At 43.4% G+C, this 17,145-nt stretch overlaps 1 protein-coding gene across 1 annotated transcript; it reads right to left on the reverse strand.

The window, feature by feature from the left end:
• Positions 1-15,476: 15,476 nt before the first annotated feature.
• HTR1A (5-hydroxytryptamine receptor 1A) lies at positions 15,477-16,745 on the reverse strand. The gene has a single exon (XM_062211706.1). It carries the CDS (start codon positions 16,743-16,745, stop codon positions 15,477-15,479), a length of 1,269 nt encoding a protein of 422 aa, XP_062067690.1.
• Positions 16,746-17,145: the final 400 nt, after the last annotated feature.

The raw sequence follows: 17,145 nt of genomic DNA on the forward strand, positions 1-17,145 counted from the left end.
AAAAAAAAAATCAGAGCTAACATCTATTATGAGTTGTAATTTTTCTCCCTGCTTTACAACTACAAAACCAATTAATGTCCCAATCATAGATACTGCTTTGAGTAAAAATTAAAAACATTTGTTCATTAGTTAGACTTTACCAGATTTTTGCTAAATCTCCAGAAATTATCTCATTTGGTCTTTGCACGAGGTTAGGAGAAATTAGTCCTGTTTGGGCAGTAAGCTGGAATAAGGGGCAGGGGGCGGTTTGCAAGATATTAATTTAACAGTGGTGCTCTGGCCAGAACAAAAGGGGGAGAAATGGAGAAGGGAATAGAGAACAATTTAGGAAGCTAAAACAATCATGCACTCAGGCATAAATTAAAACCTAGAATGAGAATATGGGGGGAAATTTTTCATGGGAAATGAATATGTAAAGACATAAAAATAGAGGAATAAGATTGATAATGCAGGAAGTGGGACAAGAACAGTGAAGTAAGGAGAGGTCATTGTTTCCCAGGGATCTGGTTTACCGCACGGTCAGTCTAACTTCAGCTAGTAAGTCAGAGTAGCTTGAGAGTTTAACAATCCCTCTGTTAGACAGCTTCACACCGGTGCTTCCTTAGCCACATTTGCTATTCTGGAGCTTAGTCACCTGCTGAAATCTCTGGCCCCATTCCTATTACTTGTTATCTTACCTCTTGCTTTAAAAAAATCATCCCGGGATAAATTCCTTGCTCTTTGTCAAAGTTCTAATAATTAAGCTTCATACAGATTCTTGAAGGGGCAATAGTAACGTACCCAAATGCTATGGCTCCTACTCCCTCAATTTTGGATCCTGCCAAGGGCCAGAGAAAAGAAACCATATGTGCTCTAGAATGAAGGTAGCACAAACTCCAAAGCAAATTTTTATGAGTACTGTTCAACTTCCAACTCTACCCTTCTTTCGTGCTCCCAGGTCACAGATTCTCTGTTCTATATGTGTTTTCATCATTTTTAAAACATACATTTTGAGCTGGCACCATGGCTCACTTGGTTAATCCTCTGCCTGCGGAGCCAGCATCCCATATGGGTGCTGAGTTCTAGTCCCGGTTGCTCCTCTTTGAGTCCAGCTCTCTGCTGTGGCCCGGGAAGGCAGTGGAAGATGGCCCAGGTCCTTGGGCCCTGCTTCCGCATGGGAGACCAGCAGGAAGCACCTGGCTCCTGGCTTCTGATCGGCGTAGCTCCAGCCATAGCAGCCATTCGGGGGTGAACCAACGGAAGGAAGACCTTCTCTCTCTCTCTCTCTCTCACTGTCTAACTCTATCTGTCAAATAAAAAAAAAACATTCATTTATTTGAAAGGCATAGTTACAGAGAGAAAGGGAGAGGAAGAGGGAGAGGGAGAGAGAGAGAAAGAGACAGAGAGAGAGAGAATCTTCTATCTGCTGGTTCACTTCCCAAATGACCGCAATAGCTGGGACTGAGCCAGGGCGAAGTCAGGAGCCAGGAATACATATGGTCTCCTACATGGGTGACAGGGGCCAAAGCACTCAGGCCATCTTCCGCTGCCTTCCCAGATGCATTAGCAGGGTGCTGGATCAGAAGTGGATCAGCCAGGACTCCGTTACCCTGAAGGGATTTTTATGTATGACAACCATGGGAATAAACTAAAGCATGACATGTTCTCTAGTTATATTTTGTAAAAATTCATAACAACTAGCAGTATGTCTGTCTAGAAGTCCAATGTGCTATCCATTGCAAGGTAGAGCAGAGTGCAACTAGCAATATTTCTATTAGGGTATTTTGATAGTCCACCTCCCAGTGATCCAAATAATAAAATTGCTATTGTATGCCATCATTGTTTGTCTTCATAGGGAAAAATAGGCACAGAGGACACTTCAGAAGGGAGGTAGTTACCTAGTACAAATTTTAAAAAGCCAAGAGGGGAAGCATAATAGTAGAAAGGCATGACTCAAAGGAATGAAAGGTATTACAATCATCCATCCCTACTATATCACTTCCACAATACCTCAAAGGGCATCCCAAATATTTTATTGTAAATACAGAAAATAAAAACTAGAGACTGAAGACAGAGCAAAACATAGTCCCTAAACCAAGGGACCAGTGATGGTCCCAGACTGCACAGTACAGTCTGGACCATACTCTTAAGGTGTGTTGTCTTGACCTGCATTCCTGAATCCCCAGAAAGTGTGTAACCTGGGTCAAAATGGAAAGCAGCTGGTAGTACACTTCAGCCCTCTAGTGCAGCCTCACTGACAAGACACTGTGATGTTTTTTTCCACAGTATATTGCTTCTGGATGCTTTGCATTGAGTACAGAAGACTAAATGCTACACAAACAAGTGTAACAATCTTACTTTAATTGAAGAAAGTTTCATTTCTATTCATACCACAGTCCAAGACTGGTTGGTGGGGTATGTGGAAGACTCTACCTTGCATTGGGATTCAGGAATACAGGCTCTCTATACTTGTAGTCCCTCCTCTTCTAGGTCCAGGGAGACCTTTCCATTCAGCAACCAAATGAGAAAATAATTTTGCTCTGGAGATTTTTTACAGTTCAGCCCTCAAAGTACTGCCATCACTTCACACACAGTCTGACAACCAGCCTCATGGACGCACATTAAAAGTAGAAGTTTGGAAAATGTAGTCTGTGTATGTCCTCAGGAAGGAAAGGTCTCAGATAATGGGAAATACAGCAGCCTGTGATACATTATTAAACTGTAGTAGGATGTTGGTATAACCAGTTAGAATGTGTAGACACCAAAGGCAATATCATTTATAATTATTAAGATTATTTCTAGGGACTGTGTTTGCCTATTCAGATCCTTTTAAAGGATGAAATGTATTGGGATTATCTACTCCTTGAATGCCCAATCTCCCCAAAACCTTAAACTGCCTACTTATGTCCATAACAGGTTATCAATACACAGAAGCAATGTGATATATTCATGCTATGCCTAGTCATTGTTTTTAAACTGTAGATAAGCTAGTGTTACCCTGGTGCAAAAGTCAAAGATGCAAGAAGTACTGAATACTAATATTGATATTTCTTATGAATATAGATGCAAAAGTTCCTCTGAAAAAATACAAATAAACCAAAGGCAGAAAAATGTACAGAGAATTATATAGCATGAACCAGTAAGATTTATGCCAAGAATTCAAAGTTTGTTTCATATATTATAATAAATTAATTTAGTACATCATAATCACTAGAATAAAGCATATAAGCATCTCAATCACAAGGGGAAAACATTCGATAACATTCAATATCCTTTCATGATGAAAACCCAACAAATTTGGAAAATAAGAAAACCCCTTCAATGTGATAAAAAAGCCCACAGTTAATGTCATACTTAATTGTGAAAGAATAAATGGTTTCCCAGAATAACAGGACAAAATGTTCACTCTTACCACTTTTATTCAACCTTATTTGGAAGATTCGTGCAAGGGAATTGGGCAAGACAACTTAATAAGGGATCCAGATTGGCTTGATCACTATACATTGCATAAGTATTTATTGAAATATCACACTGTGCCCCATAAATATGTAGAATTAGTAAATGTTAATAAAGACAAAGCATTAATATTGTAGGAGGTGGAAATGCTAACTAACCTGATTTTGTCATCATGCACTTCGAATACATGTATTGAATTATTACTCTATCCTATTTATAGTTTAATTTTAAAATGATAAGAAGTAATGTTTTTGCTATATGCAGATTACATGATGTGTGTAGAAAATTCTAAGAAATTCACTTTAAAAATCATCTGTTGAAAATTCCATATGTATATACCAAGGATTTATAATTTGAAAATGACATTAAGAAATCAATTTTATTTACAAGAGCAACAAAAAGAAGAAAATTCCTAGGAATATATTTAAAAAGAAAATGCTACACTTGCACTCCAAAAACTATAAAACATTGCTAAAATAAATTAAATCACACCTAAATAGATGGAATGATATTCTGTTTCCAGGAATGAGAAGACTAAATATTGATAAGATAATAATACCATCCATATTTGATTTAAATATCCAAAGAAATTCCTATCAAACTCCCAACTATTTTTTCTCTGAAATTAACAAGTTTATCTTTAAAAATCATGTGGAAATTTAAGGGACCCAGAATGGCAGAAGCATTTTCAAAAAAAAAAATTTGGAGAACTCATATTTTCTGATTTCAAAACTTACTACAACACTTTAGTATAAGCGTATAATACTGGTATAAGAATAGACACATAGTTCAGTGTAATATAGCTGAGAATCTAAAACCATCCCTTGTTTATACAATTGGTCTTCATCAAGGGAGCTAAAAAATTTCAGTGGAGGAAAGAACAGTCTTTTGACAAATGAAATTGAAAGTGCAAAAAGCTGAAGTTGAGTCCCTGCTTTATATTGTACACAAAAATGACTGAACAATGGATCAACTATATACATGCAAAAGCTAAAATTATTAAAAATCCTTAGATGAAGACTTAGGAGTAAAATTTCATGATTTTCTTAGATATTAAACCAAAAGCAAATGTAACAAAAAATAGATAAATTAACTTCAGAAAAAATGAAAAGAAATGCTGAAAACGATAATAACCAGAAAAAGAAATGGCAAAAGAATTGGAAAAATATTTGAAAATCATGTCATAAATCTGATGAGTCTAATATCCTAATATCTAGTCTAATATAAAAATCCTGTTAAATCTCAGTAATGAAAAGACTACCTAGTTTAAAATAAGGAAAGAAGGTGAATAGAATTTCTCTAAAGAAGATATATAAATAGCCAATAAGCACATGAAAAGACTCTCAGCATCTTTAGTCATTTGAGAAATGAAAAACAAAACTACAGTGAGATGGCCCTTCAGACTCACCAGGATGGCAATAATCAAAAAAAGACAACAACAAGTGTCAGAAAAGATGTGGAGAAATTCAAATCCTTTTATGTGGTTTGTGGGAATTTAAAATGGTACATCACTCTGGAAAACAACAAAGAATGTCCTGTAGAAGTTAAGCTTTGAGCTACCATATGGTCTGGCTGCAGTTCCACTTCTAGGTTTATACCTAAGGTTAATGAAAACACGTGCCCACATTGAAAGTTGTACACGAATGCTCATGGCAGCATTATTCATAATAGCCAAAAAGTAGAAACAATCTCAGTCTTTTGTTTGATTGTTTGTTTTGTTTTGACAGGCAGAGTTAGACAGTGAGAGAGAGAGAAGAGAGACAGAGAGAAAGGTCTTCCTTTTCCGTTGGTTCACCCACCAAATGGCCACTATGGCTGGCGCACTGCGTCGATCTGAAGCCAGGAGCCAGGTGCTTCCTCCTGGTCTCCCATGCGGGTGTAGGGCCCAAGCACTTGGGCCATCCTCCATTGCCTTCCCAGGCCACAGCAGAGAGCTGGCCTGGAAGAGGAGCAACCAGGACAGAATCCAGCTCCCCAACCGGAACTAGAACCCCAGTGTGCCGGCTCCGCATGCAGAGGATTAGCCAAGTGAGCTGTGGCGCCAGCCATCAATCTCAGTCTTTAACCACAGATTAATGAATAAACAAAATATGGTATATCCTTAAAATAGAATATTATTTGGCAATAAAAATAAAATATTGATGAGTGTTACACTATGGCTGACCCTTAAAACATATGTGAAGTAAAAGAAACCAGTTAGAAAATAAATGCTATACTATCTTAATATAAAATGTCCAGAAAAAGAAAATTCATAAAGACACCATGTATACTAGTGGTTGACTAGGGCTCAGGAATTAGTGGGAAACAGAGTGACTGCAAGGGCACAGGATTTATTCTGAGGGTGATAAAAATATTCTAAAGTTGTGATAATGGAAACACAATTCTGTGAATATACTAAAAATCTTTGAATTAGATACTTGAAGTGTCTAGTATTTCAATGAAAACTGTTTCCAAAATAAAATTATGCAATCACATACAATATCCCAAGATGCCATTGGTGGCACAATAAGAAGTTAAATTAAATTGACATGGCCTCACTCTATGTACATGCCAGAGTTTCAGTGTTAGTTAAACATGCACTTTGATAATACCCCATTTAGGACTTCCCATGATATGGCTGGTCCTTTTATACAAAAGGTTGAATACTAATACCTTCAACTTAATGAGCCTCCTGTCAGGAAGTGTGGAAACTCTAGAATTTGAGCACGCAAATCCCCAAACCTTAAGTTTTCTAGCATTTCCTGTTGGAAACATAACCTTTGTAATTTTTACGGTAAATTGTTTAAAACTTATTTTTCTAAGTGCTCATTTTCACTCAGCCTCAAATTCTTGCCTCTGTTAACTCTTTCAAGGTCTCCACCCAAATGTCACCTCATCAGTGATCTGCATAGCTATGAAAAGTACCATCCTCTCCACCACCATATTTTGCTTTAGTTTATTTTTTTCATATTGCCACCTGATATCCTGTGCATGTGCATTTCTGCCTATTGTTTTCTTTTTCCTCTCTAGATTTCAACTCCTTAAAGTCTGAGACTATATTACTTTGCTCTTTCAATATGACAAATTACCCACAACTTAAAATAACAATTATTTATTTTTTACTTAGTTCACAAGTCTGATTTGTCAATTAGGATTGAATGAAGCCAGGTGTTTCTTTTGTTCTGACTGTATTTGAAGTCAGTTGCTGGGTAGGTTGGGATCCAGCAGGTTCAGGGTGCCCTCAACTGGAGCTCACTTTTCTTTGCTCCATTTGGTCTCTCAGTCCCCAGCAAGTGAGCACAGGCTTGTTCAGATGATGGTTGGGCAGCATTCCCAAGGTGTGAGTGGAAGAGTACATAGTCTGTAGGCAGAACTGACACCACATCACGGGTCCCCCAAAGCAAGTTCCAATGCCAGCCCAAGTTCAAGGTACAAAAAAAAAAAAAATGCATTCAGGGCCCAGATTTGTGCCACAGCAGGTTAAGCCACCACTTAGGACACCAGCATCCCAAATCAGAGCACCAGTCAGTTTCAGATCTAGATCAGATCCCTACTAATGCCCCTGGGAAAACAGCAGGGGATAGCCCAAGTACTTGGTCCCTTGCCACCCATGTGAGAGACTTGGATAGAGTTCCAGGCCACTGTGGCCATCTGGGGAGTGAGCCAGTAGATGTAACATGTCTTTCTTTCTGTCTGTCTCTCTCTGTCCCTGTGCCTTTCATATAAATAAAATAAGTCTTAAAAAGTATGTATTCTTCAAGTATTTTTTAAAAATATTTATTTGTTTGTTTCAGAGGCAGAGTTACAGAAAGAGGGAGGGGGAGAGAATGAGAGAAAGAGAGACAGCAAGAGGTCTTCCCTCCACTTGTTCACTCCCTAAATGGCCACAATGGCCAGAGCTGAGCTGATCTGAAGCCAGGATCCAGGAGCTTCATCCAGGTTTCCCACATGGGTGCAGGGGCCCAACCACCTGGGCCATCCTCAACTGTTTTCCTAGGCCACAGCAGAGAGCTGGAACAGAAGAGAAACAGCTAGGATCTGAATCGTCACCCATATTGGATGCTGGTCTGGCAGGTGGAGACTTAATCACTACACCATACCACCAGCCCCACAGCAGTTATTTTTATGAGGGGATGGATGTTCACTCACTTTTGTGATTTGGGCAATGTACATGGACATACTTACAGAGTGCTCTTGATTTTGTCTTTTTTTCCTTTTACTTATTTATTATAGTTTACATAGATTAACTATTTCCTGTTTTTTCTTTTTATGAATATAAAGAGAACAGATTTCATGTATTCATTGGTACAGTTCTAAAAGGGTAACCATACTTCCAATACCTAACATTCATTCCTGAAAATCCAGTTTTTGCTCTTGTATCATTTCCATTTGGACCAAAGAGCTTTCTTTACTATTTCTTTTTTAACTATATAACTACTCATTTATTTATTTCATAAATACAATCTTAGGAATATAGTGATTTAACACACATACAAGGTCACATACTTAATTTTATTGTTTTGCAGTGAGAGCACTTAGATACTATTCCCTTGCAATTTTTAAAAACCTTCTGTTGTTGCTTGGATAATAGTTTGGGTGCCCCCAAAGACCCAAGTGTTAAAATGCTAACAGATTAAAGATGGAAATAAATCCACATATGGTGTTTGAAGGCATGGCTTTGGAGAGTGATTAGACTGGATTTGGTTTTGGGTTGGAGCCCCTGTGAGTTCACTGTGGTGGCTTAATAAAAAAGAAGCTGGAGGACAAGGAGAACAAACGTGCTTCCTGCGTTGCTCTGCTTTCTGACTTGTCACGAGACATTCTCTGCACAAATACCCCCATCCACCAATTGAGCCAAACTAATGAGGTCACTCAAACTTGGACTGTGAGCCTCCCAAACTGTGGGCAGAAATAAACCTTCTGCCTTCATAAGCAGCTTATTTCAGGTATTTCAGTTATGATAATGAAAAGCTGACTACCCCATGGGAAAAGCTGAAAATCACATTGCAAAAGAAGCTGACACGGGGAAGGGAGTCATGGTGGCCACTTTTGCAAATAATCTACCACAGTCTTCATCTGATTTCTTTCTTGCTGCATCTCAGAACACATACAGCAGTGTCTGGTCTATAGTTGTCCCATAAATACTGGTTGAATGAATGAGTGAATCAGCTGCCCACCACTCTTGTGCCACAGCCTCTCCCATAAATTGCCCTTTCTCTGTAGTAAATATTTACAGTATAGTAGATGCTTACAATAAACCATATTTGATGAATATATGCATATAGAAGCCTATATCTCCTGTTTTTTTAAGGCTACACTCACCTTTCACAGTTGGCTTTCTATCATTTTAGTTCTTGCAAAGTCAGAATAATTGCTTCCAGAGACACAAAAGAACACTATATTTCATAGAATGCTTTCCCTCCAAGGACCTTGGAGAAGTTTCAGAACACATCCCCATCATTCTCCATGGTTGTGTAACAAGAAAGGTGACTCCAGTTATCTCCACTTTGCTTTCCCTTTAGCTTCTATCCCAAGCCAGGCTGCATCCTTTTCTTTCTTCAGGGATGAAACTAGCTTAGGCACAACAGATCAATCACTTGCCAGTTCAAGACAACTCCTTGAAATCTTGGCCTGGTGAACTTTCTGAAAAGCTGAGCAATTGCACAGGATGACAGACAGGTGGTGTGGAATTGTCAGGGGCAGGATCAGATACTGAAGTGTCTTGGACTCAACTCATTTCCACCACCACTCCCCCATCATTGCCACATAACCAAAGCAAGTTAGAAAATAGAAAGAATTAACTGGATACTTTCACCTCACTGCTATGATCCGAAAGTTTGCACTCCCCTAAAATTTATACAACAATGCCTGATCACCAATGTGATGGTGTTAGCAGGTTGGACTGTTGGGGGTGATTAGGTTATGAGAGCACTGTCTTCTTGAATGGGATTTGTGCCCCTATTAAACAGGCCTTGGCATTCTGCTATGTGACGTTACAGAGAAAAGAGGGGTACCCGTGAACCAGAATGCTGGCCCTCGCCAGACCCTGGACCTGCCAGTCCCTTGATCTTAGGCTTCCCAGCCTCTAGTAATGTCAAAAATAAATTTTTATTGTTTATAAACTACTTGATTTAGAGTATTTTGCTATAATAGCCCAAATGAACTAAGGCACTCACAGATGTACATTTTGTAGGAATAACCTCCTTAAGAATCTTAGGTACCCTATGGTTCTAAACAAATGGACAAGATGAGTAAAGTATATAGCTCTGCTCTGCCCATTAACTGGACAGAAGCAAGTTTTAGGCTTTATAGATCATTAACACACTGTCTACCACAGTGTTTTTGCATTATTCTTCCTAAAAGTCTGTTGTCCCTTGGAATTGTGCCCTCTTCAAATAATGACTAACATGTTTTATTCAACAACAAGATAACAATTGTCAGGGAATTGATCTGACTGTTGCTCTAGGTAGTAGCATTCCTCTCATACTCACCCAGTGGCAGATGGTTCAAATGCTGTGACATGTGTCAATACCTTTTCCAACAGGCTCCTGCCATCTGGGGTGGGAATTCTTTTAATAAAGGACAAAGCCTTGTCATATCTATAGATGAATTTGCAAAAGGAGAAGCAACCCCCAACTTTTTTGTCATTTGCTTGAATCTCTCTGGCTCAAAACCTCATCAGCATCTTCAATTTCCTCTCTTCAAATCCAGATGCAAAGTCCTGCCCATTCTTTCATTAATGTAATTCTGATAGCCTCGGTCTTGTTCATTTTCTATTCTTTGTGCCAGTCTCCTATGTCCCAGGCCTTTATTGCTTCACACCTGCTTCACTGAAATTACCTCCAAACACAACACTTCTGCATTCAGTATTAATGGCCCCCATGAGCTCAACCATAGGTATAGCCTTTTATATATGAATTTAATTATTTGAGAGGCAGAAAGAGAGAGAGACAGTATCACTCCCCAAATGCTGGTCCAAGGCAGAACTCATTCTGGGTCTCCCACATGGATGGCAAGAAACCAATTACTTGAACCATCCCTGCTGCCTCCCAGGGTCTGCATCAGCTGGAAGCTGGAGCTGAGTAGCAAACCCAGATATTCTGATATGGAATCCAAGCAACTTAAATGCTACCACTCACCCACATTCTAGCTTTTTAACCTGGTACTTAAGCATCTCCACAAATAAGCTCCAGTACCTTTTTCTATACTTACCCACTACTATGTAAAACTTCTGCTCTGGATAAAATGGCCTAATTGGAATCTTTTAAAAGGATCTGGCATCTCAAATTTAAATTGGCATATTGTGTGTAAAAATCATATTCTTTAAGTGTGAATTTTGATGTGTACCTAACTGTGGTCACTTATTATCATCTTTTATGATCAATGATTCTCTCCTCCTTAAGCACTGCCCCTTCCTCTACTCAAACATTCTTCACCTCATCTACTTACCTAACATTTTGTCTTTCAAATTCTCTTTTCTCTCTCTTTCCAGACCCTTCTGGTTGAAGCAACACACAGGACAAATGGGTAGGAGGCCAGGGAAGGAGTTGAATTTGCATCTTTCTCTAAGGTATCACCTCTATAATCAACCCAGTCTACTAATCATCAGCCAGCAAACAAGAAAAAATAGTCATTCCAGGCCCCTACTTTCCTGGAAGAAAGGATCAGGCTATCTTTTGCCATCTCACAAAGAATATCTGACTTTTCATAGCACCCCTCATCTGCCCAGAAATCCACCCCGGATACTGGGCACAGCTTTCTCTACTCATCCCAGTCCACCTTGATCTTTGTTCACTGAATGATGATAGAACAAAACTCCCATGATTCATCTCATTCACAGGTACTTCTAGTCTACCATGAAAGGTTACTCAGCTTTACCAGTTGATTCTTATATACCAAAACAGGTTGAAAACTCCAGGGTAATTACAGGGTTTTATATGAATTCAGTATTATGTTTCAACATTATCAAACAGTGGCGGGCACATGATCAGCACAGCACGACTGGTGGTGCAGGTAGGCACTCTAGAAGTAACTGGTAACAACGGCCTCTTAGTTGTGTCCATGGACTCACCAACAGGCCTGTAGAAAGCAGAAACTGTTGCCTCCCTGGAGGAAGAGATGCTAGAGAGAACAAGGGCCAAGAAGGGAGAGATATCAAGAAGCCCAGGGGCAAATATGCCCATTTCAGCATTTTAGTCAAGGTCAGTGATACAGTTACTAATGTTTTCCAAAGGGGAAACTCCACAGGGTTTTCTGTTCTCTCAGTTCCTCTAATTTTACTTTTCAATATTGGAATAAGGTGGGTTTACACAAACAATAGCTGAATCAGGCTTCAGTCAGCCTCTGAGTGATCTCCAAGAAAGCCCTGACCTCTGTTCACCCTTGGGGTTCTGTCTGAGCTCCCGATGCCCTGCCACCAGCATTCTGACATCAGAAAGAGGTACAATTAACGAGTGTAACAATAGAAACAAGAGGTGTAACTGATGATTCCAGTAGAGGAAAACACAGCATAAGAACTACTTTTAACATAGTAAGAAGTCTTATATTCAGAACCCCACTATCAAATAAGACCCAGCCAGAAAAGAAAATGCCACTTTCCATTTCACTGAGGTGGCAAGCCCTCAAAATCATGAGCTGCTGCTTTGGAAGGCAGGGGCAGACAGTTTCATCTGTCTAGATGTCTTCCAGGGAAGACAGAGGAGGGGTCTCAGCACTGAACACTGCCTTTAAAAGTCAATACCAGACCCCTGTTCACTAGAGGCTCCCTTCTATATTAATCAGATGGATGCCTAAATCTTATCTAAAGGTACTAGAGAAAAATGCATGATTTCATGCTTAATCCAGGAGGTGTGGCTTCCTCCTTCCATAGATCCTATTTTTAAAAAACAAATCACTCAGCCGGTGCCCTGGCTTAACAGGCTAATCCTCCGCCTTGCGGCGGCGGCACACCCTGTTGGGGCGCCGGATTCTATCCCGGTTGCCCCTCTTCCAGGCCAGCTCTCTGCTATGGCCCTGGAAGGCAGTGGAGGATGGCCCAAGTGCTTGGGCTTCTGCAACTGCATGGGAGACCAGGAGAAGCACCTGGCTCCTGGCTTCGGATCAGCATGATGAGCCGGCCGCAGCGGCCATTGGAGGGTGAACCAATGGCAAAAAGGAAGACCTTTCTCTCTGTCTCTCTCTCTCTCTCTCTCACTGTCCACTCTGCCTGTCAAAAAAAAAAAATTAAAAAAACAAAACAAATCACTCACCAAGGGCAAATTTCAGGGTTGAAAACTACACTTACTTCTCTCAGTGTCAGATCCCTTATCACTACAGCAGGATCTTCAACAAGTGTATTTTAACTTTAAATCTTTACCAAAAAAACACAAGATAGAGATTCTGATTCAATAGAGATGCATGTGTGACTGGTATCAGTTTATTGTTGCATAACTGTTATTAAAGTCTCTTATTGTCACAGGGAAAAGTAAAGGCCAATTTTGATGCATTAAACACTTTACCTTAACACAGATACTTTAAAGGAAGAAAATGCAACAGGCTCTTTAGGGGCCTACACTCATTTCACTGATTTCTTTATTGCCTTGGCAATTACACTCCAATTGGATGCTCCTTCCCCAATCCTATGCAAATTCTCCAAAGTTTGGGAAGAATCAATATCCACAAGACATTGAAATACAATTCTGTAAAAGACACAAATAAATAGAAGTCTCAGAACTTCCAATGTAATACTTGTTGGCCAAGGCATAGTGTGGATGAGTAAATTTTAATTATTTTATTATTATTTTAAGTATAGAATTTGTTGGGAAAATTGACTAAAACATACAGAAAATTTTCTTTTCTCCTACACCTCTAGTTAGGTTATTGTGAACAAAACAGATATTTGATTTTCAAATGAATAATAGTTGTACTGGAGAAATATGACCATTTCTCTTCACCACAGCCCCTTGTAAGCGTTTCAAACGCACAAATCCTCCCCAGCGTTCTTGAACTTGAGTGGGATATGATGTCTACTCCCAGTTTAGACAGAGAAAAAAGACACCAAATGGAGGTTTAACTCAGTCTGACAAATAATAAAATGGCTTCAAGTGATAGAGTTGTCCCCTCACTTTCTTCATTGTAAACATACGTGAACTTTTCACTGGCAAGTTTGTAGTAAATCCAACACTGGCTCTCAAAAATCAGATACAAAGATTCAAAAATACAGTTGAAAGGAGAGGGGAATGAGTAACTTCGCGCTACTCCTGGAAAACGAAACCGTAATCCATCAGACAATTAGAAGCTGGGTGTAACTATCACAAACCTATGGATCCCCTTCACTTGGTCGGAAATTTACATTCAAACAGAGCACCTAAATCACTTCCCTTTCTGAGGCAGCAAAGATTGTAACTAGTTTCTCAGCAGGAGTAGTGAGGGCGAAAGGGTTAACTTCAGAAGGAGAGAAAGCGCTGGGTACTCCACAAATTCAAAGTGCATCAAGCCGCCAGGCGCCAGGCAGGTACGTGGCTCACCCGGCGCAGAATCCTGAGGCCAGGGAGCGATCGCTCCGGACCCAAAGAAGACTCCCCGGGGACGCCCCGCCCCGCCCCCTGTCCCGCTCGCTACTCAATCTTTGGAACCCCACTGTCTAAGGAATCCGCCTCCGGGGGCACGCGCAGTGCTAAGGTCTCTGGAATCAGTCCTTGAAAAGCCCAGAATCCTTATTTGGAAACCAAAGTTCCGCTAACTTTGGGTCCTACATGTCCAGTGGAAAAATCTGTATTGAGACGCACTCCACAGAGCTATCCCCAGATCCGGAAAGGACGGAAGGGTGACTTAGGAGGGGAAATATCTGCATCCTATGGACAAAACTGCTTTCAGGTGCAGCGAGAGTTGCGCGCCCTTGGGAGACCTTGTCTTCTCGCCCATCCAACCCTCCCCTGAGAGTCTTCTAGGTTTCTTGGCGGCCACAAGAGCTCCGCTGGACCTAGCGCCGCCGGATTCGCAAACCCTAACCACCGGCACTTCACGGTCCCGGAGAGTCAGCGGAGGAACCTCGCTCGGGTTTAAGTCCGCGGCGGGCGCACCGGGAAGCCCGGGAAGTACGCGGAGCCCAGGCCTCGCGGCGCCCCCAGCGCGCACACCGCGGCCAGAGGGCGCCTCCCGCAGCAACTAAGAGGCCACGCCTGTGTGTGCAGGCTCGCCAGCAACCAATAAAGACCCAAGTCCGCCTTCGTCGTTGCGTGATTGTCGGTTTCTTTGGTGAGTGCTGACACCCAGGCAAACACGGACAAAATGGTCCACACTCTGTCCTCGTTCTCCCCCACCGGCCCGGCCGTGTACTTACAAATCCAATCTAAGACACACCTGCTGGGCCCTTGTTTGCAGTCCAAGCACACAGAGCAAGCAGGGAAGGTGCACAGGTGCACAGCAGTCTATACGGGGCGTCGGGGATCCCCAGGGCACCGCTGACACAGCGGAAAACAGACCTTCCCGGATTTCTGGACCAGCGGATCAGGGCATGCAAGGGACCGGACGCTTAAGGTCAGATAAGAAGGCAGGGGGAGGAAGAGGTGAGGGAGACCCACACAGAGTGGATATTTCTAAGGGAAGAGGGCTGGAGAGATGGATCGAAATCCTGATCCTTAAATGCAAGCACTAGAAGCTTGGCGTCAGGTGGAAGCTGTTAGTGGACCCAGCAGCTGTAGGCAGAGTTTTTTGTTGTTATTGTTGCTGCTTGTTTAGTTTTCTAATTGGACTTTCTACCTTGAATGCCTGGAGCTTAAACTTCCACCTCGCAGATCCAGGGGCCAGAAATTGAAGGGAGCAATTGCTGGAATGAAAAACGCTGCTGAGGCCGCAGACTAAGACACCGTTGCTTCTCACAGACCTTGGGGCTTCTCTACACACAGCGCTCTCCCTGGGAGCAGGGGCTTGGGAGGGGGCGACGTCTGGAAGCCATGGGCACAGCAGCTGAGAAAGTTCGAGGGAAAGTAGCAAGTTATCTTAGGCGATGGTTCCAGGGGCTGGGGGAGCAGGCTACATGGAGTGGGTCCTAAAACCCCTACTCGCCGGCTACACCTTCAGCATCATCGGCGGCAGAACTTGCACTTGATAATCTTCTTAAAGGCGTTTTGAAAGTCCTTGTTGAAGTAGGCATAAATGACAGGGTTGAGCAGAGAGTTGGAGTAGCCCAGCCAGTTGATGATGGCGCCCAACAGCGTGGGCATGTGGCAGCTGCTCTCGCAGAAGGGCAGGACCAGGGCCACTATGAAGAAGGGCAGCCAGCAGAGGATGAACGTGCCCATGATGATGCCCAGTGTCTTCACCGTCTTCCTCTCACGGGCCAGGGCCATTTTGCGCTTGGCTTCGGCATTGCGCTCATTTTTCCGCTCAAAGGAGGCAGGGGCACCGGCGGCGGCACCGGCCTCGCTAGGAAGCGGCAGGTGCTCCTTGGAGTTGCCCACCCGGTGCACCTCGATCACCTCCAGGGCGGCGCCATCGTCTCCCTGTCTCACCGCGCCGTTGGCGCACGAAAGCCCCGCACCCTTGTTCTCCACGCCCTGCCTCCAGTCTCTGCTCCCTGGCTCTCCGTTCAGGCTCTTTCTGGGTTGTGGGGCCGGCGAAGCTCCAAAACGGGTGTCTGCGCCTTTCTTCTCCACCTTCTTGACAGTCTTGCGGATGCGGAAGCGCGCGGCGCGAAAGATGCGCCCATAGAGAACCAGCATGAGCAGCAGCGGGATATAGAAAGCGCCGAAAGTGGAGTAGATGGTGTAGCCGTGGTCCTTGCTGATGGTGCACGCGTCAGGGTCGGAGCGGTCTTCCGGGGTGCGCCAGCCCAGCATGGGCGGGATGGAGATGAGGAAGCCAATGAGCCAAGTGAGCGAGATGAGCGCGGCGGCACGCCTGGGCGTCCTCTTGTTCACGTAGTCGATGGGGTCCGTGATGGCCCAGTACCTGTCCAGTGCGATGGCGCACAGGTGCAGGATGGATGAGGTGCAGCACAGCACGTCGAGGGCGATGAACAGGTCGCAGGTGACCTGGCCCAGAGTCCACTTGTTGAGCACCTGGTACAGCGCGGCCATGGGGAGCACCAGCACGGACACCATGAGGTCGGTGACCGCCAGAGAGCCGATGAGATAGTTGGCCACGTTCTGGAGGGAGCGCTCCAGGGCGATGGCAGCCACCACGCACGCATTGCCCAGCACCGCGCAGAAGATGAGCGTGCCCAGCAGCAGGGAGGTGATTACTTGGTAGCTGAAGGTCACGTCGGAGATGCCAGTGGCATTGCTGCCTGTCCCGAGGGGACCCTGGGACGACGTAGTGTTGTTGCCCCTGCCGGGGCTGAGCACATCCATGCCTGCCTGCGCGCCCGGCGGGGGGAGGGGGAGGGGAGATGGAGCCGCGAGAGGATCCCCCTCGCCCCTCCCCCGGGGGTCTTCCGCCCCTTCTCCTGGGGAGTTTCCGAGGAAGGGGAGGCAGGGACTCCGGCGGGAAGTTCTTACTGCTCTGGCGAAGGCATCTCTGAGGAGCAGCTTGCAGGCGCTCGGTGCGCTCCCGCGGTCCAAGGCGCTCAGCGAGTCCAGCGGGGAAACTGGAGTTGGCCCGAGAGCAGCTGCGGGATCTGCGGGCGGCGCAGAGGTGGCTTGGGCGTCAGTCTCTCGCTGTCCATTTTACTTTGTCGCTGCTCAACTGGCTGCAGGAGCCAGAGTCTCCCCACTAGCAAACAATCTCCAATCCCAGAAGTATCTGGAATAG

Source organism: Lepus europaeus, chromosome 15, assembly GCF_033115175.1.
Source record: "Lepus europaeus isolate LE1 chromosome 15, mLepTim1.pri, whole genome shotgun sequence".
Taxonomy (NCBI): Eukaryota; Metazoa; Chordata; class Mammalia; order Lagomorpha; family Leporidae; genus Lepus; species Lepus europaeus.

Bases quoted from the DNA above. Each gene is read 5' to 3' on its own strand.
- HTR1A (XM_062211706.1), bottom strand. From the start codon at position 16,745: ATGGATGTGCTCAGCCCCGGCAGGGGCAACAACACTACGTCGTCCCAG.